General features: G+C 47.1%; 1 protein-coding gene across 2 annotated transcripts; it reads right to left on the bottom strand.

Annotated features, from left to right (window-relative positions):
• LOC112241141 (adenylate cyclase type 9) lies at window positions 1-27,114 on the bottom strand. Of its 2 annotated transcripts, XM_042318313.1 has the most exons (9): window positions 26,526-27,113; window positions 14,868-14,958; window positions 14,178-14,434; window positions 11,783-11,885; window positions 10,823-11,037; window positions 7,652-7,811; window positions 7,414-7,556; window positions 7,023-7,046; window positions 1-6,764 (listed from the first exon to the last, which is right to left on the bottom strand). In XM_042318313.1, the coding sequence occupies exons 1-9, from the start codon at window positions 26,603-26,605 to the stop codon at window positions 5,426-5,428; spliced, it is 2,412 nt and encodes an 803-aa protein (XP_042174247.1). In that variant the 5' UTR covers window positions 26,606-27,113; the 3' UTR covers window positions 1-5,425. The 2 variants fall into 2 exon arrangements, with proteins under 2 accessions (XP_042174247.1, XP_042174248.1); XM_042318314.1 differs by lacking the exon at window positions 7,023-7,046 and having other exon boundaries at window positions 26,526-27,114.
• Between the last annotated feature and the right edge of the window lie 170 nt (window positions 27,115-27,284).

Below are 27,284 nucleotides of genomic sequence, written 5' to 3'. Positions count from 1 at the left end.
TCAGGAAAAAAAATCACTTTATTCTTCTTTTTTTTAACCTTCATTTGCAGACCCCTCCAAAAATGCAGCGTGCTATAGGCTATATAACATACAGTGGGAGGGAGGCCAAAGATCTACCAGCCACAACTATATGTAGGCTTATATGAAACAGGGTCTGAAAACATGAACAGAAATCTAGCAGTGTGATTTTACCTTGCAGGGTGTTGATGATGTAGCCTGGTCCCAGATCTGTTTGCACTGTCTCGTCAACTCCTACGGTCATTGTTTGCTGTAACATTGGCCATAGGAGCTGCCAACAGCACAAACCAATCTGAGACCGACCAGGCTACTCATGGGGGAATACCATGGGATCCCTTAGGATGGAGAGATCTGTCGCCTAGGCCCATATAGAAGTAGTGGTGGCAGGAAAATGTCCTTATAGGTCCTTGTCAGTGTTCCATGTGGCTCAGTTGGTAGAGCATGGTGCTTGCAATGGCAAGTTGTGTGTTCGATTCCCATGGGGGACCAGTATGGAAAAAATGTATGCTCTGGATCAGAGTGTCTGCTAAATTACTCAAATGTAAATTGACTTTGTGTACCTGTATGATTGTGGGAGAGTGATCAAACATCCGTACAGTGTAGGTACACACACATACTATACATGCAGGCAAACATGACATTTGGACGTAATTGTAACAGTGTTCTAACATTTATCTAACCTTCCATGTATTCCTCAACCCTTCAACAATGGCACCTGTATAAATAATACAACATATAAAATGCATATGTACATACAGAGTGAGTGCTTTGTGTAAAATGTATACATACCGCATACATATCGTACTAGTGAGTATAGAAACAACCCGTCATCAATGTGCACGACAAGACCGGGCAAATTAAAGAGGGGGAAATAAGGCCAAACATACATCAAATCAATGACATCTCTATTTGGCATCAAAGTCCCAATGTGCCATTCTGTTAGTTCACAACGTTTCAATCCCATTGTCAATTCATGAAGTCCTTTTTGCAGGAAGGCAAGTTAGTACAACAAAAACCCTAAGCTTTTTTTGAAGTAGGGAACACAATTCCTTTTTCACACTACTGAGCCCAACCGAGCTGAACTGAGCTGGTTCAGTAACACATTCACCACAGTTGCAGTGTGAAATGAAAATAGAGCCATCATCACAGTACGGTTCGGACTGAATTGGGCTCATGATTTGAGCTCCAACAACTCTATAAGAGTTAGCCTTAAATTCAACTATTTATTTCCCTTCGCTTTCTAAAGAACGCTACTTATCCAGCATCAACACGATAAAACACCAGGAATCCATAGGTTGATAAGCAGAGTTTCTCAAAAGCAATAAGATAAGCTGTAGCTAATATCTGGGTTTTATCTTCCTTTCATGCGTCCAGACCTCAGTACTGCAGATTCCCCTTCCTTGGGACATTCAGCAACATAACACTGTGTGATGTTTATGATTTAAACTGATCGTTTCCAATATGTCTCTTTATTGTAATCAATGCAATTTGGGTGGGTTACAACAAGACTTGCACGCTCATAATCGGCAAGAATACATTTGACCATTTGAAAACAATCCCGTTTGTAGATTAATGCACTTAAAATGGGCCTAACCCCATTCAAGCAAATCTACACAGTACAACAATATCCAGTCAAACAAAGCAAAACGACATTTTTGTTATTCCCTGTTTTTAAATCCACATCAGAACAAATAAGTGGCAGCTGTGTACCAAAAAGTGACAATGAACTGCAATATTGAGTTTCATACTCATATCAGTGATACTAAATGTTGGAAACAATTGCTCACCAGGTTATGAAGTAGAAAAGGCACATGTCAAATTTATATAAACATTTTAAAGAACTTGGATGAGAAAAATATGTACACATGTCAAAAAGCAAAAAAAAAGTGTATTCAAGGAGGTTTGAGAAACAAAATGTGGCAATCTTAATTAAATGATATCAGAGTTGATTTAGAGAGGATTTTCCTATGACTGAAAAGGCACTACTAGCAAACTCTTGCAGTACACACAAGGAACCTGTAGTAAAACCAATTATGGCACTACAAAAGAGAAACTTAAGTACTGAAAGTTGAAAGATGCACTTAAAACCCAAATGATTGCTGGGATATCCTGAGTATCTCCATCTTTACTAAACTAAAACATGTTGCTTTGGAGTCTTTTGCTATGAACATTTACTTCCCAAGTTATTCTCCTAATTCAGAACGCTTTGATATTGTACCTTTGAGGTTTCAAAGTATGTCTGAGGTCACAAATAATATAAGACGTTTCCATCCCCAGTTTTTATGTGAGTAAGGTCATACCATATCATTTTTTTTAAATCACGACATCTGTGATGGAAACAGGAAGTTTAGGTACAATTTTATAAATGCCAAAAGATCATTTGTTTGTTTGACGGGATGGGATCTTTCTGTGTTGGTCATTTTTTTATTAATTATGTGAGAAATGGCAGTGGAAACGCCTTTAAAGGTAAATATTCATATAATAATCATATCGAAGTAAACCTTGAGTCACGCGATGATAAGCAGTTTATTAGGCTACAGATGAAATAGGCCTAACTTATGAAGAACTTCACAGGGTGATGAAAGTGCACAGTGATCTTGATTCTCCTTTCCAATAAATCTCTAGGGTCTGATTCTGGTGACATGTTGATCGACACTTGATTGCCATTTAAAAAATACAAATTTTCTCGCTCTTATCCATAATAATCTCATTATGTAGACGAGCCTATCCGTACTGTATCTGTGAGCTGTTGGTTAGAGCGCATGTACCAAGACCAGAGTAGGCAAATTAGTTATTTTACCCAACAGTTGTTGTTTTTTTATAACAAAACTATTGGTAGAGTTGAAAATGCAATGGAAACACACTGAACTTTAGATTTTTATTTGGTACGTGAAAACTTAAGTGAAAAAGTATATTTTGTGTGCACTTTGTCATCATGCACTGATTTTTATCCTCAACAAGTCCGTTTGGTGGAAACACACCACTGGTGGGAAAATACGCAGATTTTCTTTATGTAGATTTTAGAATATTCGCATGAAAATCTGTCGCCAATTGGATGGAAACCTAGTAGTACCAGTACTTGTTTTGTTATTCCCCCTGAGCACCCAAGCCCTTTCACTAAAACAGAGAGAAAGTGACAGGGATGATTAGACTTGCAGTTGGAGGATATGCACTGTACAGTTCACCACTCAATTATCTCAAGAAAGGTTCTGATAAAACAATGCAGACAGTACATGTAGATATATAAAAAGACGACAACAAGATCTCAACTTCAACAAAACAAACAGGAAAATATGTAGCACTGAACATGCACACTTTACATGTTTATTTGTATATGTTGTTTACATGACACATGTTAGAAACGTCCCTTATTATCCAGGATCTAATTTGGCAGGAATGCTGTAACAAGAGGAATCGGGTGCATTCCCCCTTGCATGTATTTCTAAACAGCCGGACGGTAGAGTAACGGGGGGGATAGCAGATTAAGTCCTATTTGAAGGTCAATATACCAATCTACCATTCCGTTAAACGGGTTCACTCAACATCTTAACTCAGGTCTGTCACAAGAGACTACTCAATATTAGCCTGGTCCCAGATCTGTTTGTGCTCTTGCCTATTCCACATGATATGTACATGACGCACATGTAACAATTTTAGCAGATTGTTAACTGTATTGTAAGCAAACCAGCACGTTGAATAGAAACGACCTATTAGGAGGCCTACCTAGAGGGGTGCACTTCAAACCTCAACAACGGTAGCCTAACAACAGATTGCATTCCTGTAAAATACTAGGAAGAGGTTATGGCACATGAACCAATCTGTGGTGCTAAAAGTTAGCTTTATAGACTTGCAGAGCTAATGTGCAGCTGAAGCTAATTAGTGATATGTTAAAGAGTTAGGGTCAAGTCCTAACTTAAACATTTTCACTTAGTCATGCATTGATGTCAATTGGAGACTTTGACTTAAAACAGACTTAAGTGGGAGTTAGGATTCAGCCCTAATTACTATTACCAAGGTCTAGTTGACGGCTTGAGGCTAGTAAGACAGAGGTCCTTACTTTTAACCAGGGCCAGGAGAAAAGATACCACATCAGCCAGAGGGATTTCATTATGTCTTAATCACACTCCCCACCTTCTTCCCACGGTTTCATCAGTTGCAGAATGACAACTTACAGCCACCTCTCCGCATGAGGCCGTGGATGGCAGTTATTACTGTAGTGTAGCGCACAGACACAAGCACACAGTCAAGCCTTCCGACTGATGTTCTAGATATTGTTGTGGGTTTGTCTGAGAGCGTTGTGCGAGGCCTGTGCTTTTCTTAGACAATTTAAAGTGATTCACTGTGAAAAGACGACTCCATCTTGCTTCCCTTTGTAACCCATCATTCACTCTTCACTGTGGCATTTCTTATTGCTCCGATTCTTGTAAACTCCTTAACTACAGTAATACAAGCAATTTCATAGCTCCACAGACCAAAGACAACTATAACAAACTGACAGAAACCAAGCTTTTGCCTTAGAATGTACATAAGGTTCCCAGTTTGGTAGAAGTCTTTCCCAGTGCCCTTCTTCTTCGTTCCCTGTCCAGACCAGCTTGTTCTACACATTATTTTGTGCTAAAGGCACTTAATCAAGACATTAAAAAAACAAAGGCGAGAAAAAAAAAAGCCAAAAACATACAACAACAAAAAAAAGACTAAAGATGTGAGAATCAAGTAGATCATAGGAGGCTGGGTTTCTATAGCAACATAAGTTCAGTAATAGCGCCCATCGTACTTTCTCTATCTTCTTATTCACTCTTACTGTGGCCACCAGATACATCGGTCGTGTTCAGTGGGCATGAACGGGAAGAAAACAGACGTAGTATCTGAACATGTTCAATAAGAAACGCTCATTTTCGCATACAGTTGCAAAAAGATTAACAAAGGTGTGTCCTAATGAGCACGAACCTGGAGAAGAATTGACAACAGAGGAGCCAGAAACTGTTTTCTTACAGTCTGCCATTTAGGTGCTCCCTCCTGTATGCCTTCTCGTCACATATGACTGTTCCATAATAAGCTTCAACTGGCAGGAATGCAAGGAAGGCCGTGCTTAAAGGGCTGAAGGCTAAAAAACTATCGCAGACATAACAGTCTTAGAGTTTCGTTAGCTCGCCAATAATGTCATCATCGTCCTGCTCCTCTTTCTCTTTTTCCACCTCCTTCCGTGACTCAGTTGCTGTGGCATTCTGAGGGGAGAGAGACTGGAGGGAGGCAGGCGCCACAGGTTTTGGTTGTTGGAGGACGTTTGTTGTAGGAGCTCCAGCTAGACTAGTGGTGGGCAGATTTGGTTGTTGGACGTTGGTTGAAGGAGTTTCACCTTTATTATTGATGGGTAGATTTGGTTGTTGGACTGTCAAAAGAGCTCCAGCTAGACTAGTGGCGGCAGATTTGGTTGTTGGACGCTGGTTGAAGGAGTTTCATCTTTATTAGTGATGGACAGATTTGGTTGTTTGACTTTCAAAGTAGCTCCAGCTTGACTAGTGATAGGCAGGGAGGCTAGACCAACGTAGGATGATGAGGAGGAGCGTCTGGCTGCGATGGTCTCTGTAGTAGTAGGGCTACAGTAGTATTGTTGCCGACTGTCTGGCCTATCTCCAGCCTCCACCACCCCCCTCTCAGGCCGCAGCAGACCCGTGGACACCCCAAAGCTGAGCGAGGGACTGGTGGTACTGGGTACACCAGAGATGGAGCTAGGCACCATATTAGAGAGCTCATCCGTTGGCGAGCGCCCGATACTCCCGTCCACCTGCACCCGGATCTCTGGCGAGACGGAGAGCAGGTACTGAGGCACGGGGGCGCCGCTGTCCGCACTCTTGGGGAACAGAAAGGTCTTCATTTGACCTTTGCCCTTGACGTTGACTGTGCCGCGGTAGTCAAAGTTGTAGTCCATGGCACTGAGGGCGCAGTAGCTCTCCTCGCTCACCTGCACGCGGCACTCCACGCCCGTAGTGTCCATGCGACTGGCGATGTTCACAGTGTCGCCCCAGATGTCGTAGAGCAGCTTAGTGGTGCCGATCACCCCTGCAGTCAAAGGACCGTGGTTGAAACCAATGCGCAACTTGAACTTGAAGCCCAGCATGTTCTTGTTGAAGTCGTCCACCACGCGCATCATCTCCAGTGCGAAGTCAAACAGCGCCCGCAGGTGGCCGTGAGGGTGCGGCGTCTCGGCGCACTGCTGCGCGTTCAGCCCAGCCGCCGCCATGTACGTGGCACCAATGGTCTTGATCTTCTCGATGTTGTTGAAGGGCGGCTCGCGAAGCAGTTCGTCGAAGTCACCGATGAGCTCGTTGAGCACGCGGTAGCACTCCTTGCCGCCCTCGTAACTCTCCTCGTAGAACTCGCTAAAGTTAACGATACTGGCAAAAATCACGCCAACATTACCATGGTTTTTGGAGTAACTCTGAGTCACTTTGAGCTGCTCTGCCACGTGGATGGGGATGATGTTCCTAAGCAACCAATCGGCTTGGTCCCTCATGTTCTGGATCTTGATGCGGTGCTGGTCGGCCTCCACGTTGCCGTGGTAATGGAGGCGGTAGCTGACCTCGAACTCGCGGTTGAGGAACCAGACGAGCAGGAGGAGCAGGAAGAAGGCCACTCCCACCTCGGGGCCCAGCAGGTCCTGGAGGCGGGGCACGGGGTCAGCGGCGGGCTCAGGCTGACCATGTACAACACTGCTGCGGTTACTGTTGTTGGTGGTGTCGCCAGACCTGGAGGAGAGAGAAAGGGAGGGAGAGATGGAGAGAGAAGGGGAAAGAGAGAGGGTGGAGAAACAAGGAAGGAGAGAAGGGCGGGATGGAGAGTTGGAGAATGAGGTAGGGAGGTGGAGATGGAGAGAAATGTAGGCAGGGAGGGAGAGAAGGAAGGAAGGAGGGATGGAGAAAAAGAGAGAGGGAAGGAGTTAAGGAAAGGTGGAGTGAGAGATATATTTATAATCTTAGTTGTATGGATAACTTCATTCTACTCACCAAAATAACATACTATTGGCAGAACTGGAAGACAGAGGAGACAAAAACACGAGACACGGTCGGATGAGATTAATCAAGTCCACGACAAATTCAATTACACACAGTGTCAGCACAAAGGAAACGTCATACTAAATTATGACATTGTGGTAATATTGTATACAATATCCTATCGAACTTCAGTGAGTGCATTGGCAGTGGATTAAATGGGTAATATACTAATTTGAGGGTGGTTACATTTCTCCAGCTCCGTTCCTCAGTTGTTTACCAAAACAGTGACAGGGTGTCGTGTTGTTATTGTTTGAACTGCAGATGCCCCTTTAAGGTCCTTTCCGACCAACAAAAAAGGGCCATAAATGTGTTAAAAAACAGAATCCATTATAAGGTGTCTGACCTGCAGGGCGGGCTGAAGAGCAGGGCGAACAGCACCAGTCCCACCACCGTGGCCATGGCCGAGCGCATCCAGCAGCTCAGCTGGCAGAAGTTACAGTACTGGATGATGGCAATGATCACTGCACAGCAGGTGAGCATGGTGAACTGGGAGACACAGATAGAGACACAGGAAGGAACCATCGTTAGCATTAGCACACTCTGGAGGAAATGACCAGGGCAAATGAACAGAATACACTCACCTGTATGGAGAGGTGCATGTCACAGGTGACGTGTGAGAAGACGGACACAGCGGGCAGGGACACCAGCACGGCCCCTATCAGGTGACGGGGGACCCAGCCAGAGATGGCCCTCAGCAGGGTTCTAGTGCAGCTCATCACGCTGTCCAGGTAGAAGGCCATCCTGGGAGAGAAGGTTTGCTCAGAGAGGGCTGATAGACAGTACATGTACAGTAATCCAACCCCATTGAAAACAGGCTAATTGCCTCCCCTTTGCCCCATCTTCAAACTTCCCCTCACTAAGTTCTCTCCCTTCCTTTACCATCCCCCTCTTCCTCTCCTCCCCAGTTCCAACCCACTCCTCATATCCCTCTCCCCACCCCCTTTCCCCTCTTCCTCTCCTCCCCAGTTCCAACCCACTCCTCATATCCCTCTCCCCACCCCCTTTCCCCTCTTCCTCTCCTCCCCAGTTCCAACCCACTCCTCATATCCCTCTCCCCACCCCCTTTCCCCTCTTCCTCTCCTCCCCAGTTCCAACCCACTCCTCATATCCCTCTCCCCACCCCCTTTCCCCTCTTCCTCTCCTCCCCAGTTCCAACCCACTCCTCATATCCCTCTCCCCACCCCCTTTCCCCCTCTTCCTCTCCTCCCCAGTTCCAACCCACTCCTCATATCCCTCTCCCCACCCCCTTTCCCCTCTTCCTCTCCTCCCCAGTTCCAACCCACTCCTCATATCCCTCTCCCCACCCCCTTTCCCCTCTTCCTCTCCTCCCCAGTTCCAACCCACTCCTCATATCCCTCTCCCCACCCCCTTTCCCCTCTTCCTCTCCTCCCCAGTTCCAACCCACTCCTCATATCCCTCTCCCCACCCCCTTTCCCCTCTTCCTCTCCTCCCCAGTTCCAACCCACTCCTCATATCCCTCTCCCCACCCCCTTTCCCCTCTTCCTCTCCTCCCCAGTTCCAACCCACTCCTCATATCCCTCTCCCCACCCCCTTTCCCCCTCTTCCTCTCCTCCCCAGTTCCAACCCACTCCTCATATCCCTCTCCCCACCCCCTTTCCCCCTCTTCCTCTCCTCCCCAGTTCCAACCCACTCCTCATATCCCTCTCCCCACCCCCTTTCCCCTCTTCCTCTCCTCCCCAGTTCCAACCCACTCCTCATATCCCTCTCCCCACCCCCTTTCCCCTCTTCCTCTCCTCCCCAGTTCCAACCCACTCCTCATATCCCTCTCCCCACCCCCTTTCCCCCTCTTCCTCTCCTCCCCAGTTCCAACCCACTCCTCATATCCCTCTCCCCACCCCCTTTCCCCCTCTTCCTCTCCTCCCCAGTTCCAACCCACTCCTCATATCCCTCTCCCCACCCCCTTTCCCCCTCTTCCTCTCCTCCCCAGTTCCAACCCACTCCTCATATCCCTCTCCCCACCCCCTTTCCCCCCTCTTCCTCTCCTCCCCAGTTCCAACCCACTCCTCATATCCCTCTCCCCACCCCCTTTCCCCCTCTTCCTCTCCTCCCCAGTTCCAACCCACTCCTCATATCCCTCTCCCCACCCCCTTTCCCCTCTTCCTCTCCTCCCCAGTTCCAACCCACTCCTCATATCCCTCTCCCCACCCCCTTTCCCCCTCTTCCTCTCCTCCCCAGTTCCAACCCACTCCTCATATCCCTCTCCCCACCCCCTTTCCCCCTCTTCCTCTCCTCCCCAGTTCCAACCCACTCCTCATATCCCTCTCCCCACCCCCTTTCCCCCTCTTCCTCTCCTCCCCAGTTCCAACCCACTCCTCATATCCCTCTCCCCACCCCCTTTCCCCCTCTTCCTCTCCTCCCCAGTTCCAACCCACCCCTTATATCCCTCTCCCCACCCCCTTTCCCCCTCTTCCTCTCCTCCCCAGTTCCAACCCACTCCTCATATCCCTCTCCCCACCCCCTTTCCCCTCTTCCTCTCCTCCCCAGTTCCAACCCACTTTCCCTTTCCCCTCTTCCTCTCCTCCCCAGTTCCAACCCACTCCTCATATCCCTCTCCCCACCCCCTTTCCCCCTCTTCCTCTCCTCCCCAGTTCCAACCCACTCCTCATATCCCTCTCCCCACCCCCTTTCCCCCTCTTCCTCTCCTCCCCAGTTCCAACCCACTCCTCATATCCCTCTCCCCACCCCCTTTCCCCCTCTTCCTCTCCTCCCCAGTTCCAACCCACTCCTCATATCCCTCTCCCCACCCCTTTCCCCTCTTCCTCTCCTCCCCAGTTCCAACCCACTCCTCATATCCCTCTCCCCACCCCCTTTCCCCCTCTTCCTCTCCTCCCCAGTTCCAACCCACTCCTCATATCCCTCTCCCCACCCCCTTTCCCCTCTTCCTCTCCTCCCCAGTTCCAACCCACTCCTCATATCCCTCTCCCCACCCCCTTTCCCCCTCTTCCTCTCCTCCCCAGTTCCAACCCACTCCTCATATCCCTCTCCCCACCCCCTTTCCCCTCTTCCTCTCCTCCCCAGTTCCAACCCACTCCTCATATCCCTCTCCCCACCCCCTTTCCCCCTCTTCCTCTCCTCCCCAGTTCCAACCCACTCCTCCCCTCTCCCCACCCCCTTTCCCCTCTTCCTCTCCTCCCCAGTTCCAACCCACTCCTCATATCCCTCTCCCCACCCCCTTTCCCCCTCTTCCTCTCCTCCCCAGTTCCAACCCACTCCTCATATCCCTCTCCCCACCCCCTTTCCCCTCTTCCTCTCCTCCCCAGTTCCAACCCACTCCTCATATCCCTCTCCCCACCCCCTTTCCCCCTCTTCCCCTCCTCCCCAGTTCCAACCCACTCCTCATATCCCTCTCCCCACCCCCTTTCCCCCCTCTTCCTCTCCTCCCCAGTTCCAACCCACTCCTCATATCCCTCTCCCCACCCCCTTTCCCCCTCTTCCTCTCCTCCCCAGTTCCAACCCACTCCTCATATCCCTCTCCCCACCCCCTTTCCCCCTCTTCCTCTCCTCCCCAGTTCCAACCCACTCCTCATATCCCTCTCCCCACCCCCTTTCCCCCTCTTCCTCTCCTCCCCAGTTCCAACCCACTCCTCATATCCCTCTCCCCACCCCCTTTCCCCCTCTTCCTCTCCTCCCCAGTTCCAACCCACTCCTCATATCCCTCTCCCCACCCCCTTTCCCCTCTTCTCCCTCCTCCCCATCTCTCCACCTCTCCTTCTCTCCCTGAACCGTCTTACCGTATAGACAGCACCAGCGCCAGGGCCTCCAGCAGGGTGGCCACGGCAACCAGGGCGAGGGCCGGGGCAGGCAGGGGGGCCCCAGGGAGGGAGAGCAGGGGCCGGAGGAGGCAGGCCAGGGAGAGGGCCAGGAACACTGAGCAACACAGGACCATGTCCAGGAAAGAGCTGAAGGTAGGGCTGGCAAAGGTCTGTACCGCTGCCTGGGTCTCCACCTGGGGACGGGAGGGAATAGATACTTTGTCATTTTTCAACAGAAATGGATTGATTTGCTGTCACAATAGCAAACCTCATACACACACACAAAGACACACAAGGCTGAGAGCAGCACAGCGTTAGCCGCTGTTGAACATGACCCAGGGGCTTATTCAGTGGGCAGAAGCATAAGGATCACTACAAACAATAGCAATGAATGGTTCCTGGGTCCGGTTGTAGAGTGTAAAGAGATAAAGAGCGAGAGGGTTTGGAAAGGGTAAAAGAGAGAGAGCAAAGGTTGTGGGAGAGAATAGAGAAGCATGAAGAATGGAAGTCTTAACAAAACATTAATAAAATTGTCTCATTGTGATTAAGTAATAAGTATGAAACTGAACGAAACATTATCCAGACGTGAAGTTGAACATGCAGTTCCCCCACTGTACCAGCAGAGGGCATCACAAGCTAAGAGGACATTCCTATCGATGTCCTGCAGTGATTTCCCTGTCTTTGCCGCAGTCCTGACAGGCCATACATAGTGCAGTGCTTACAGGTTACTCAGAGAACACACACAGAGAGAGAAAGAGCTAGACAGGCAGGGTGAAACGGATAGGGAGACAGAGGGACAGACAAGGAAAGACAGACCAGGTGTAGTCTAGTAGACAGAGAGGAAGTGGGACATCAAAAGACAGATAAGAGGAATAAAGATAGTGACAGACAGACACACACAGACAGAGAGACAGAGTAACAGACAGGGAGGATACACACCTCTTCCTGGTAGCTGGTCCTGTAGGCAGACTCCAGGGTTCTGTCCAGGAAGGTGTGGCTCAGCTTGTTGATGGGAGGCTTGAAAAAGTAGTCCTTCATCAGACTGGGAGATGGGCAGATCAACAGATGTCAGTCAGTATAGAGAAGACAGACTTGTCGGGGAGAGAGTTACACCAACCTATCATACCACCAGGGCCGTCCGTGTTCATAAGGCACCAAACATTTTGGAATGGAAAATGAAAATGAGCTTTTCTTACTGGACAAGTCCAGATAGTCCATCAACTATATCATGTATGTTTTCTTCCATTTGGTGCCGAATGAACATGACCCAGGGGCTTATTCAGTGGGCAGAAGCATAAGGATCACTACAAACAAAATAGCACGGAGCAGATCATACCGCAGTGTGTTGTATATAGGATTGCAAAATTCCAGTAACTTTCTCAAAACATTAAAAAAATATTATATACACTGTTCAAAAAAATAAAGGGAACACTAAAATAACACATCCTAGATCTGAATGAATGAAATATTCTTATTAAATACTTTTTTCTTTACATAGTTGAATGTGCTGACAACAAAATCACACACAAATTATCAATGGAAATCAAATGTATCAACCCATGGAGGTCTGGATTTGGAGTCACACTCAAAATTAAAGTGGAAAACCACACTACAGGCTGATCCAAACTTTGATGTAATGTCCTTAAAACAAGTCAAAATGAGGCTCAGTAGTGTGTGTGGCCTCCACGTGCCTGTATGACCTCCCTACAACGCCTGGGCATGCTCCTGATGAGGTGGCGGATGGTCTCCTGAGGGATCTCCTCCCAGACCTGGACTAAAGCATCCGCCAACTCCTGGACAGTCTGGTGCAACGTTGGTGGATGGAGCGAGACATGATGTCTCAGATGTGCTCAATTGGATTCAGTTCTGGGGAACGGGCGGGCCAGTCCATGGCATCAATGCCTTCCTCTTGCAGGAACTGCTGACACACTCCAGCCACATGAGGTCTAGCATTGTCTTGCATTAGGAGGAACCCAGGGCCAACCTCACCAGCATATGGTCTCACAAGGGGTCTGAGGATCTCATCTCGGTACCTAATGGCAGTCAGGCTACCTCTGGCGAGCACATGGAGGGCTGTGCGCCCCCAAAGAAATGCCACCCCACACCATGACTGACCCACCGCCAAGCCGGTCATGCTGGAGGATGTTGCAGGCAGCAGAACGTTCTCCACGGCGTCTCCAGACTCTGTCACGTCTGTCACGTGCTCAGTGTGAGCCTGCTTTCATCTGTGAAGAGCACAGGGCGCCAGTGGCAAATTTGCCAATCTTGGTGTTCTCTGGCAAATGCCAAACGTCCTGCACGGTGTTGGGCTGTAAGCACAACCGCCACCTGTGGACGTCGGGCCCTCATACCACCCTCATGGAGTCTGTTTCTGACCGTTTGAGCAGACACATGCACATTTGTGGCCTGCTGGAGGTCATTTTGCAGGGCTCTGGCAGTGCTCCTCCTGCTCCTCCTTGCACAAAGGCGGAGGTAGCGGTCCTGCTGCTGGGTTGTTGCCCTCCTACGGACTCCTCCACGTCTCCTGATGTACTGGCCTGTCTCCTGGTAGCGCCTCCATGCTCTGGACACTACGTTGACAGACACAGCAAACCGCATTGATGTGCCATCCTGGATGAGCTGCACTACCTGAGCCACTTGTGTGGGTTGTAGACTCCGTCTCATGCTACCACTAGAGTGAAAGCACCGCCAGCATTCAAAAGTGACCAAAACATCAGCCAGGAAGCATATGAACTGAGAAGTGGTCACCACCTGCAGAACCACTCCTTTATTGGGGGTGTCTTGCTAATTGCCTATAATTTCCACCTGATGTCTATTCCATTTGCACAACAGCATGTTAAATTTATTGTCAATCAGTGTTGCTTCCTAAGTGGACAGTTTGATTTCACAGAAGTGTGATTGACTTGGAGTTACACTGTGTTGTTTAAGTGTTCCCTTTATTTTTTTGAGCAGTGTATATATATATTTCTTTATCCCAGTTGGAGAATTCCCAGAATCAGGGGGAATAAGCAGGAAATCCAGATCCTCCAACCCATATTTCTATAAAACTGGGGATTTTAGGGAAAGGAAGGGAATCTCTGTAAGACTAGTTCTATAAAGCACATTGTAAATAGACACACTGTACCAAAACAGACATTGATACCACCTGAAAGATACGTGTGGGTCTGCTTCTTACATAACAGTTCTGCCTTCAGCGTTCAGAATCTTATCCTTTGATTCCCTTAGCCTGGTCTCAGATCTATTAGTGCTGTCCTGCCAACTCCCCAAAAAGCTCCACCACAGCCATCAAGCCTGGTTCCAGATCAGTTTGTGTAACATCCATCCATCCCCTCACCTGTCCTCTTTGATAACATCCACAAAGTGAGCATCGCTCCTCTCTCTGAAGTTCTTGGAGCGCAGGGGGATGAGAGCAGAGTGGTCCATCCCCATGGCCCCTCCACCCCACTTCTTCTCCTTCTCCTGGAGCATCTCACACAGGGACGTCTGGCTGTTGGTCAGGGGCTCCTCCAGCCTGGGGCTCAGCAGACCATTCAGGGCCTTAGGGCTGCAGCCTAAGGGGGCCTGGGAGGGACATTTGAGAGATGAGGTGTCCTGGGGGAGTTGAGAGGAGAGAGGCTAGTGAGAAGCTGTGTGTGTGTGTGTGTGTGTGTGTGTGTGTGTGTGTGTGTGTGTGTGTGTGTGTGTGTGTGTGTGTGTGTGTGTGTGTGTGTGTGTGTGTGTGTGTGTGTGTGTGCTGCTGAAACAGAAAGAGGAGAGTGAGAAGTGGTAGAGGTCTTGGATAAGAGTGATTAGTGACTTAGTTAGTGAAGCCAAATGAATCAAGACATTTCCGTTTGGCTGGGTTCACGTCATTCCATCATGTATAGTATGGCGATATAAATACTTCAGAAATACAATATGATAACACTAAGCCTGGTTTTATGAACTGGGGTTGGATTTAAGTGCAGGCAGGTTGGGATGAGTAAAGGTTACGGCCAGGTTGAAAGGTCAAACATTTACTAGTGTGAGGTAAAGTGAGGCAAACCTTGCTGCTATTGGTCGTGTGATCGTCATGGCAACCGTTCTGCACCGTGCCCTTCTCCAGAACCTGATCCTCCTTTGGAACTACAGCCGCACTGCAGGAGAGACAATGAGACTGGAGAGAAGGAGAGGTATTTGTCTATTTATATCATTTACAGTTTCTTCAATCCTAGTATTGACAAATTCTCATACTGTAGTTTACACATTCACTCTTGTGTTGTGTGTGGTTAGTGTGCTTAGCCTAAGTATTGATTGGGTGCATCAACCACACACACACGCACGCAAACACAAAACTGTTTTATTATTCTTCATTCACAAACATGCAAACATATGTTCACTGTTAAATAGGTATTTATATCCAGGGCTTGTGCTCTTCTAGCTTAGGTCTTAAAAACACAAACCCAGATATTCTTAACGATAGCAAAGTCTTGACATAATAATTATTCTAGAAACATGGTGTCATAGATACTCAATGTCCTCCAGGCTATAGGGAAATTTCCAGGACCCCGTCTTTCAAAGAAAATTAGTAAAAATACCAATAACTTCACAGATCTTTATTGTAAAGGGTTTAAACACTGTTTCCCATGCTTGTTCAATTAACCATAAACAATTCATGAACATGCACCTGTGGAACGGTCGTTAAGACACTAACAGCTTACAGACGGTAGGCAATTAAGGTCACAGTTATGAAAACTTAGGACACTAAAGAGGTCTTTCTACTCTAAAAAAAAAACCTGCACAGGATCGGTACAGCCGAACAGCATACCTGCGGGACAGGTACAGGATGGCAACAACAACTGCCAGAGTTACACCAGGAACGTACAATCCCTCCATCAGGGCTCAGACTGTCGGCAATAGGCTGAGAGGCTGGACTGAGGGCTTGTAGGCCTGTTGTAAGGCAGGTCCTCACCAGACATCACCGGCAACAACGTAGCCTATGGGCACCAACCCACCGTCGCTGGCCCAGACAGGACTGGCAAAAAGTGCTATTCTCTGAAGAGTCGCGGTTTTGTCTCACCAGGGGTGATGGTCGGATTGAGTGTTACACCGAGGCCTGTACTCTGGAGCGGGATGGATTTGGAGGTGGAGGGTCCGTCATGGTCTGGGGCGGTGTGTCACAGCATCATCGGACTGAGCTTGTTGTCATTGCAGGCAATCGCAACGCTGTGCATTACAGGGAAGACATCCTCCTCCCTCATGTGGTACCCTTCCTGCAGGCTCATCCTGACATGTCCCTCCAGCATGACAATGCCACCAGCCATACTGCTCATTCTGTGTGTGATTTCCTGCAAGACTGGAATGTCAGTGTTCTGCCATGGCGAGCAAGGAGCCCGTATCTCAATCCCACTGAGCACGTCTGGGACCTATTGGATCGGAGGGTGAGGGCTAGGGCCATTCCCCCTAGAAATGTCCGGGAACTTGCAGGTGCCTTGGTGGAAGAGTGGGGTAACATCTCACAGCAAGAACTGGCAAATCTGGTGCAGTCCATGAGGAGGAAGTGAACTGCAGTATTTAATGCAGCTGGTGGCCACCCCAGATACTGACTTACTTTTGATTTGACCCCCCCGTTGTTCAGGGACACATTATTCCATTTCTGTTAGTCACATGTCTGTGGAACTTGTTCAGTTTATGTCTCAGTTGTTGAATCTTGTTATGTTCATACAAATATTTACACGTTAAGTTGTTGTCAGTGAGAGGACGTTTCTTTTTTTGCTGAGTTTATATATATATATACAGTACCAGTCAAAAGACACCTACTCATTCAAGGGTTTTTCTTTATTTTTACTATGTTCTACATTGTAGAATATTAATAAAGACATCAAAACTATGAAATAACACAAATGGAATCATGTAGTAAGCAAAAAAAAGTGTTTAACAAATCAAAATATATTTTAGATTCTTCAAAGTAGCCACACTTTGCCTTGATGACAGCTTTGCACACTCTTGACATTCTCTCAACCAGCTTCATGAGGTAGTCACCTGGAATGCATTTCAATTAACAGGTGTGCTTAGTTAATGAATTAGTGGAATTAATTTCCTTCTTAATGCATTTGAGCCAATCAGTTGTGTTGTGACAAGGTGGTATACAGAAGATACCCCTATTTGGTAAAAGAACAAGACCGTACTATGGCAAGAACAGCTCAAATAAGCAATTTCTGAGGCGGGTAATGCTAATGAACTTATTCTCTGCAGCAGAGGTAACTCTGGGTCTTCATTTCCTGTGGCGGTCCTCATGAGAGCCAGTTTCATCATAGCGCTTGATGGTTTTTGTAACTGCACTTGAAGAAACTTTCAAAGTTCTTGAAATCTTCCACATTGACTGACCTTCATGTCTTAAATCATGTCAGTTAAGAACAAATTCGTATTGACAGTGATGGCCTACCAGGGAACAGTGGGTTAACTGCCTTGTTCAGGGGAAGAACAACCTTGTCAGCTCAGGATTCGATCCAGCAACCTTTCGGTTACTGGCCCAACGCACTAACCACTAGGACACCAATAAGAAGAAGAGACTTGCTTGGGCTAAGAAACACGAAAAATGGACATTAGGCCGGTGGAAATCTGTCCTTTGGTTTTTGGTTCCAACCTCTGTGTCTTTGTGAGATGCAGAGCAGGTGAACGGATAATCTCCGAATGTATGGTTCCCACCGTGAAGCATGGAGGAGGAGGTGTAATGGTGCTTTGCTTGTGAAACTGTCAGTGATTTATTTAGAATTCAAGGTACACTTAACCAGCATGGCTACCACAGCATTCGGCAGCGATACACCATCCCATCTGGTTTGCGCTTAGTGGGACTATCATTTGTTTTTCAACAGGACAATGACCCAACACACCTCCAGGCTGTGTAAGGGCTATTTGACCAAGGATGAGACTGAGGGAGTGCTGCATCAGATGACTTGGCCTCCACAATCACCCGATCTCAACCCAACTGAGATGGTTTGGGATGAGTTGGACCGCAGAGTGAAGGAAAATCAACCAACAAGTGCTTAGCATATGTGGGAACTCCTTCAATACTGTAGGAAAAGCATTCCAGGTGAAGCTGGTTGAGAGAATGCAAAGTGTCATCAAGGCAAAGGGGGGCTACTTTGAAGAATCTCAAATCTAAAATATATAACACTTTTTTGCTTACTAATTTATTGCATATGTGTTATTTCATAGTTTTGATGTCTTCACTATTATTCTATTCCAATTTTAATTTGAGGGGGGGGTGGAAAGCGAGAAAGCTAGAGAGAAAGAGGAAGGGAGGGAGAGAGGGGGGATAGAGGTAGGGGTAGAGAGAGGAATGGAGAGAGAGGAAGGGAGGGAGAGAGTGGGGAAGGAGAGAGAGGTAAAGAATGAGTCAATTGAGGGTGAAGAGATAACGGAGAGAAATAAAGAGAGTTGAGTAGAGGGAGGGAGGGAGGAGAAAAATTGAAATAACGAATGAGAGAAACTGTTTGGCAGAAACAGGACAAAGAGAGAGAGAGAGAGAGAGGGCAGAGAGAGTGAGACAGGGAGAGAAACAGACAAAATATTATGATAAATGGACCCATTGAGAGAGAGAGCAAGAGAGAGATCGAGCAAGCGAGAGTGAGAGAGAGAGCACCAACTCAGCACTTCAGCATTTTACCACTAATTAGAATCACAATGATACACAATCAGATTCAATGGATACAACACCAACCACAATAGCAGCCCTATAGAGAGACAGGGCCAGGATGAGGAGAGGTGGAGAGAGGGATGAGAGACAGGGCCCGGGTGAGAGGAGGAGAGGTGGAGAGAGGGATGAGAGACAAGGACAGTGATAGAGGAGGAGAGGTGGAGAGATGGATGAGAGACAGAGTGATAGAGAAGGAGAGGTGGAGAGAGGGATGAGAGACATGGCGATAGAGGAGGAGAGGTGGAGAGAGGGATGAGAGACAGGGCCAGGGTGATAGAGGAGGAGATGGGGAGAGAGGGATGAGAGAGGAGGAGAGGTGGAGAGATAGATGAGAGACAGGGCCAGGGTGATAGAGGAGGAGATGTGGAGAGAGGGATGAGAGACAGGGCCATGGTGATAGAGGTGGAGATAGGGATGACATAGAAGAGGCTGGGGAAGGCTGAAGGAATGGACAGAGACAGATATACACTCATCTGATGATTAGGCACTGGCCCTGAAAGGATTGTTCAAGGTACTTGGTAACATCGTGATGCAGACATACATGCGTATACGTGCGGACCCATACACCTACAGACTTAAAACAGACAGGCAGACAATACTGTGAACACTGGCTCACTTTCAGGCGACACACACAGCCTGATACACAGAGAAAAACACACACACACACTCAGCCAAGTCAGGCTCCGAGGACAAGTGAGTGTTTGAGAGGGATGAGAAGCCCACAGAAAGGACACGGCTTCAAAGAGGCGTCATTAAACCTAGTGAAGTGTGTATGTGTGTGTGAGTGTAAGTGTGAGAGAGAGAGAGAGAGAGAGAGAGCCAATGACGTGAGGGTTTGTACCAGTGAAGTGTGTGTGTGTGTGTGTGTGTGTGTGTGTGTGTGTGTGTGTGAGAGAGAGCCAATGAAGTGAGGGCTTGTACCAGTGAAGTGTGTGTGTGTGTGTGTGTGTGTGTGTGTGAGAGAGAGAGAGCCAATGAAGTGAGGGTTTGTACCAGTGAAGTGTGTGTGTGTGTGTGTGTGTGTGTGTGTGTGTGTGTGTGTGTGTGTGAGAGAGAGCCAATGAAGTGAGGGCTTGTACCAGTGAAGTGTGTGTGTGTGTGTGTGTGTGAGAGAGAGAGAGAGCCAATGAAGTGAGGGTTTGTACCAGTGAATGTGTGTGTGTGTGTGTGTGTGTGTGTGTTTGTGTGTGTGTGTGTGTGTGTGTGTGTGTGTGTGTGTGTGTGTGAGAGAGAGAGCCAATGACATGAGGGTTTGTACCAGTGAAGTGTGTGAGTCCATGTGAAGGGCTTTCTAACGTCTCTCCACGTGTGTTACCTCATGTAATGCCAAGGACACAGCAGTTCGTCTCCTCTCCCCTCTTCACTTCTCATCTGCCTTTCCCTAAGACCCCCTGCCAAACTCCTCTCCCCTCTTCACTTCTCATCTGCCTTTCCCTAAGACCCCCTGCCAAACTCCTCTCCCCTCTTCACTTCTCATCCGCCTTTCCCTAAGACCCCCACGACCAGCACTGGCAGATGTAGTGGTGGTACGGGAGGATTACAGTGGAACTGTGGGGGCTAATTGGCATCTATAAAGCCAGTCTGTGTGCGTACTGTATGACTGAGGAGAGTAGTGAATACTGGATATAGGTGTAGCAGCAGAGTAAATATACGGTACAGTCAGAAAGTATTCAGACCCCTTGACATTTCCCACATTTTGTTATGTTCCAGCCTTATTATAAAATGGATTCAATTGTTTTTTTCCCTCATCAATCTACACATAATACCCCATAATGACAAAGCAAAAACAGGTTTCTAGAATATATTACATTAACATAAGTATTCAGACCCTTTATTAAGTACTTAGCTAAAGCACCTTTAGCAGTGATTACAGCCTCGAGTCTTCTTGGGTGTGACGCTACAAGCTTTGCTTGTATTTGGGGAGTTTCTCCCATTATTCTCTGCAGATCCTCTCAAGCTCTATCAGGTTGGATGGAGAGCAGATCCCACTCCTGCAGTATCTTGGCTGTGTGCTTAGCGTCGTTGTGCTGTCGGATGGTGAACCTTCGACCCAGTCTGAGGTCCTGAGCGCTCTGGAGCAGGTTTTCATCAAGGATCTCTCTGTATAATGCTCCGTTCATCTTTCCCTCCATTGTGACTAGGCTCCCAGTCCCTGCCGCTAAAAAACAACCCCACAGCATGATGCTGCCACTATGCTTCACCGTAGGGATGGTGCCAGTTTTCCTCCAGATGTGATACTTGGCATTCAGGCCAAAGAGTTCAATCTTGATTTCATCAGACCAGAGAATCTTGTTTCTCATGGTCTGAGAGTCCTTTAGGTGCCTTTTGGCAAACTCCAAGCGGGCTGTCATGTGCTTTTTACTGAGGAGTGGCTTCCGTCTGTCCACTCTACCATAAAGGCCTGATTGGTGGAGTGCTGCAGAGATGGTTGTCCTTCTGGAAGGTTCTCTCATCTCCACAGTGGAACTCTGGAGCTCTGTCAGAGAGACCATAGGGTTATTGGTCACTTCCCTGACCAAGGCCGATCTCCTCCAATTGCTCAGTTTGGTTGGGCGGCCAGCTCTAGAAAGAGTCTTGGTGGTTCCAAACTTCTTCCATTTAAGAATGATGGAGGCCACTGTGTTCTTGGGGACCTTCACTGCTGCAGAAATGTTTTGGAGGCTGTGCCTCAACACAATCCTGTCTCGAAGCTCTACGGAATTCCTTCGACCTCATGGCTTGCTTTTTGCTCTGACGTGCACTGTCAACTGTGGGACTTTATATACACAGGTGTGTGCCTTTCCAAATCATGTCCAATCAATTCAATTTACCACAGGTGGACTCCAATCAAGTTGTAGAAACATCTCAAGGATGATCAATGGAAAATGGATGCAACTGAGCTCAATTTCGAGTCTCATAGCAAAAGGCCTGAATATTTACGTAAATGCAATCAGTTTTCAATTTTTAATACATTTGCAGAAATGTCTAAAAACCTGTTTTCACTTTGTCATTGTGGGGTATTGTATGTAGATTGATGAGGAACATGCTTTATTTAATACATTTTAGAATAAGGCTGTGACGTAACAAAATGTGGAAAACATCAAGGGGTCTGAATACTTTCTGAACGTACCGTATCTTGTCTCTATATGGAGCCTCATTACTCCATCATGACACTAAACTCACCATAGGGAACAAAACCGATTTATACTAATGTCAACATGGGCCGTATTCAGAGTAGGCTTGCTGATCTAGGATCAGGTTTGCCTTGTAGATCATAATGAATAAGACTATATCGACAGGGGTGACCTGATCCTAGGTCAACACTCCTACACTTATCAATTAACAGTAAGAGAGTAGAGAATTGTCTCTGTTGGTGAATATTACATTATATGCGTTGTGGATAAGCAAGGGTCGGAAATTTACATACACTTAGGTTGGAGTCATTAAAACTTGTTTTTCAACCACTTCAAAAATGTCTTGTTAACAAACTACAGTTCTGGTCAGTTAGGACATCTACTTTGAGCATGACACAAGACATTTTTCCAACAATTGTTTACAGACAGATTATTTCACTTATAATTCACTGTATCACAATTCCAGTGGGACAGAAGTTCACATACACTAAGTTGACTGTGCCTTTAAACAGCTTGGAAAATTCCAGAAAATGATGTCATGGCTTTAGAAGCTTCTGATAGGCTAATTGACATCATTGAGTCAATTGGAGGTGTACATGTGGATGTATTTCAAGGCCTACCTTCAAACTCAGTGCCTCTTTGCTTGACATCATGGGAAAATCAAAAGAAATCAGCCAAGACCTCAGAAAAAATATTGTAGACTTCCACAAGTCTGGTTCATCCTTGGGAGCAATTTCCAAACGCCTGAAGGTACCACGTTCATCTGCACAAACAATAATACGCAAGTATGAACACCATGGGACCACGCAGCCGTCATACCGCTCAGGAAGGAGACGCGTTCTGTCTCCTAGAGATGAACGTACTTTGATGTGAAAAGTGCAAATCAATCCCAGAACAACAGCAAAGGACCTTGTGAAGATGCTGGAGAAAACAGGTACAAAAGTATCTATATCCACAGTAAAACGAGTCCTATATTGACATAACCTGAAAGGACGCTCAGCAACGAAGAAGCCACTGCTCCAAAACCGCCATAAAAAAGCCAGACTACGGTTTGCAACTGCACATGAGGACAAAGCTCATACTTTTTGGAGAAATGTCCTCTGGTCTGATGAAACAAAAATAGAACTGTTTGGCCATATTGACCATCGTTATGTTTGGAGGAAAAAGGGAGAGGCTTGCATGCTGAAGAACACCATCCCAACCGTGAAGCACGGGGGTGGCAGCATCATGTTGTGGGGATGCTTTGCTGCAGGAGGGACTGGTGCACTTCACAAAATAGATGGCATCATGACGAGGGGAAATTATGTGGATATATTGAAGCAACATCTCAAGACATCAGTCAGGAAATCAAATCAAATCAAATTTTATTTGTCACATACACATGGTTAGCAGATGTTAATGCGAGTGTAGCGAAATGCTTGTGCTTCTAGTTCCGACAATGCAGTAATAACGAACAAGTAATCTAACTAACAATTCCAAAAAAAACTGTCTTATACACAGTGTAAGGGGATAAGGAATATGTACATAAGGATATATGAATGAGTGATGGTACAGAGCAGCATAGGCAAGATACAGTAGATGATATTGAGTACAGTATATACATATGAGATGAGTATGTAAACCAAGTGGCATAGTTAAAGTGGCTAGTGATACATGTATTACATAAGGATGCAGTCGATGATATAGAGTACAGTATCTACGTATGCATATGAGATGAATAATGTAGGGTAAGTAACATTATATAAGGTAGCATTGTTTAAAGTGGCTAGTGATATATTTACATCATTTCCCATCAATTCCCATTATTAAAGTGGCTGGAGTAGAGTCAGTGTCATTGACAGTGTGTTGGCAGTAGCCACTCAATGTTAGTGGTGGCTGTTTAACAGTCTGATGGCCTTGAGATAGAAGCTGTTTTTCAGTCTCTCGGTCCCAGCTTTGATGCACCTGTACTGACCTCGCCTTCTGGATGACAGCGGGGTGAACAGGCAGTGGCTCGGGTGGTTGATGTCCTTGATGGTCTTTATGGCCTTCCTGTAGCATCGGGTGGTGTAGGTGTCCTGGAGGGCAGGTAGTTTGCCCCCGGTGATGCGTTGTGCAGACCTCACTACCCTCTGGAGAGCCTTACGGTTGAGGGCGGTGCAGTTGCCATACCAGGCGGTGATACAGCCCGCCAGGATGCTCTCGATTGTGCATCTGTAGAAGTTTGTGAGTGCTTTTGGTGACAAGCCGAATTTCTTGAGCCTCCTGAGGTTGAAGAGGCGCTGCTGCGCCTTCCTCACGATGCTGTCTGTGTGAGTGGACCAATTCAGTTTGTCTGTGATGTGTATGCCGAGGAACTTAAAACTTGCTACCCTCTCCACTACTGTTCCATCGATGTGGATGGGGGGGTGTTCCCTCTGCTGTTTCCTGAAGTCCACAATCATCTCCTTAGTTTTGTTGACGTTGAGTGTGAGGTTATTTTCCTGACACCACACTCTGAGGGCCCTCACCTCCTCCCTGTAGGCCGTCTCGTCGTTGTTGGTAATCAAGCCTACCACTGTTGTGTCGTCCGCAAACTTGATGATTGAGTTGGAGGCGTGCATGGCCACGCAGTCGTGGGTGAACAGGGAGTACAGGAGAGGGCTCAGAACGCACCCTTGTGGGGCCCCAGTGTTGAGGATCAGCGGGGAGGAGATGTTGTTGCCTACCCTCACCACCTGGGTGCGGCCCGTCAGGAAGTCCAGAACCCAGTTGCACAGGGCGGGGTCGAGACCCAGGGTCTCGAGCTTGATGACGAGCTTGGAGGGTACTATGGTGTTGAATGCCGAGCTGTAGTCGATGAACAGCATTCTCACATAGGTATTCCTCTTGTCCAGATGGGTTAGGGCAGTGTGCAGTGTGGTTGAGATTGCATCGTCTGTGGACCTATTTGGGCGGTAAGCAAATTGGAGTGGGTCAAGGGTGTCAGGTAGGGTGGAGGTGATATGGTCCTTGACTAGTCTCTCAAAGCACTTCATGATGACGGATGTGAGTGCTACGGGGCGGTAGTCGTTTAGCTCAGTTACCTTAGTTTTCTTGGGAACAGGAACAATGGTGGCCCTCTTGAAGCATGTGGGAACAGCAGACTGGTATAGGGATTGATTGAATATGTCCGTAAACACACCGGCCAGCTGGTCTGCGCATGCTCTGAGGGCGCGGCTGGGGATGCCGTCTGGGCCTGCAGCCTTGCGAGGGTTAACACGTTTAAATGTCTTACTCACTTCGGCTGCAGTGAAGGAGAGACCGCATGTTTTCGTTGCAGGCCGTGTCAGTGGCACTGTATTGTCCTCAAAGCGGGCAAAAAAGTTATTTAGTCTGCCTGGGAGCAAGACATCCTGGTCCGTGACTGGGCTGGGTTTCTTCCTGTGGTCCGTGATTGACTGTAGACCCTGCCACATGCCTCTTGTGTCTGAGCCGTTGAATTGAGATTCTACTTTGTCTCTGTACTGGCGCTTAGCTTGTTTGATAGCCTTGCGGAGGGAATAGCTGCACTGTTTGTATTCAGTCATGTTACCAGACACCTTGCCCTGATTAAAAGCAGTGGTTCGCGCCTTCAGTTCCACACGAATGCTGCCATCAATCCACGGTTTCTGGTTAGGGAATGTTTTAATCGTTGCTATGGGAACGACATCTTCAACGCACGTTCTAATGAACTCGCACACCGAATCAGTGTATTCGTCAATGTTGTTGTCTGACGCAATACGAAACATCTCCCAGTCCACGTGATGGAAGCAGTCTTGGAGTGTGGAGTCAGCTTGGTCGGACCAGCGTTGGACAGACCTCAGCGTGGGAGCTTCTTGTTTTAGTTTCTGTCTGTAGGCAGGGATCAACAAAATGGAGTCGTGGTCAGCTTTTCCGAAAGGGGGCGGGGCAGGGCCTTATATGCGTCGCGGAAGTTAGAGTAACAATGATCCAGGTTAAAGCTTGGTCGCAAATAGGTCTTCCAAATGGACAATGACCCCAAGCATACTTCCAAAGTTGTGGCAAAATGGCTTAAGGACAACAAAGTCAAGGTAGTGGAGTGGCCATCACAAAGCCCTGACCTCAATCCTATTGAAGATTTGTGGGCAGAACTGAAAAGGCGTGTGAGCAAGGAGGCCTAAAAAACTGACTCAGTTACACCAGCTCAGTCAGGAGGAATGGGCCATAATTCACCCAACTTATTGTGGGAAGCTTGTGGAAGGCTACCCGAAACATTTGACACAAGTTAAACAATTTAAAGGCAATGCTACCAAATACTAATTGAGTGTATGTAAACTTCTGACCCACTGGGAATGGGATGAAAGAAATAAAAGCTGAAATAAATCCTTCTCTCTACTATACATTTCACATTCTTAAAATAAAGTGGTGATCCTAACTGACCTAAGACAGGGAATTTTTACTAGGATTAAATGTCAGGAATTGTGAAAAACTGAGTTTAAATGTATAAGGTATAAATAAAGATAAAGATAAAGATGTAAACTTCCGACTTCAACTGATATCTTGTTAAGTTAGGGCCCTGTGTTTTGTGCAATTATGTAACATGATTGGATTTTAACCTTCATTTAAACTTTGATTAACTTTTTAGGTCAAATGGTCCAACACCATCCTCAAACAATTCCTTATATTTTTGGCGTAATTTTAATTTCTGGATAAGGCTTAAAATACAGGATAGGATCTCATGTCACATACTGCTCAAAACACACGGCCCTACAATTATGTTCTGAAGACATGTCTACTGAGCTGAACATTTGTTACACTATGACCATTTTCTAAATGAAGTCAAAGTACAGTATGCTATTACAACCAAAGAATATGTCTATCCAAGTTACACAGTAGAAAACCACCAAAGAGGGGAATGAGCACACACCTGACCCCCATCTCCCCTTTACCCTGCAGAATACCATGTCCTCACCTTGGCCCTGTCGGGAGCCCATCTCTGGTGTAGGCCACAGGCTGAGGGGGCTCTGGGGGCTCCATCTGGGGTGTGGGCATGGGGTGTGGGACAGCGGGTGTCCCCCCCAGGCTCCAGGCCAACCAGGCCCAGCTGGGAACAGCTACATTGGCACGGCTCCACCTTCCTCCCTGAGATCAGGTAGGTCTTCAATCCTGAAGGAGACAGAACACAGAGATAGATGACAGTGACAGAGACTCAACACACATGCTGCAAAAGGTAGAAGAAAAGTGCCTTTTATGTGAAAAGAATGTGTGCATGTGTGTGCTTCAGAACGATCCTGACGCCTCAGAACAGTTGGGTAGGCTGTTTGGCCGCTGCTGTTAGTACGTGTTGTGCTGTTTCTCTGAGTTGTACAAGCAAGCAGAGCAGAAACTGGCCACCAAGGGCATCATGCACCCCAAAACCTGAGGGGGCACAAAGTGAGGGAGGATGGCCGGGGGGGTGGTAAGCGAAATGTTCATTTTTCAAATACCTGAAACAGCTTTTCATCTAGAGCCATAACCATTATGTAAACTTCTATGTCAAAAATATGTACACTACCGTTCAAAAGTTTGGGGTCACTTAGAAATGTCCTTGTTTTTGAAAGAAAAACACAGTTTTTGTCCATTAAAATAAAATAGATCAGAAATACAGTGTAGACTTTGTTAATGTTGTAAATGACTATTGTAGCTGGAAATTTCAGATTTTTAATGGAACATCTACATAGGGACAAAGGCC

This window comes from Oncorhynchus tshawytscha, unplaced genomic scaffold (genome assembly GCF_018296145.1).
Source record: "Oncorhynchus tshawytscha isolate Ot180627B unplaced genomic scaffold, Otsh_v2.0 Un_scaffold_2590_pilon_pilon, whole genome shotgun sequence".
In the NCBI taxonomy this organism is placed as follows: domain Eukaryota; kingdom Metazoa; phylum Chordata; class Actinopteri; order Salmoniformes; family Salmonidae; genus Oncorhynchus; species Oncorhynchus tshawytscha.
The sequence above is the reverse complement of the archived record's forward strand: the minus strand, read 5'-3'. Positions and strand labels throughout refer to the sequence as shown.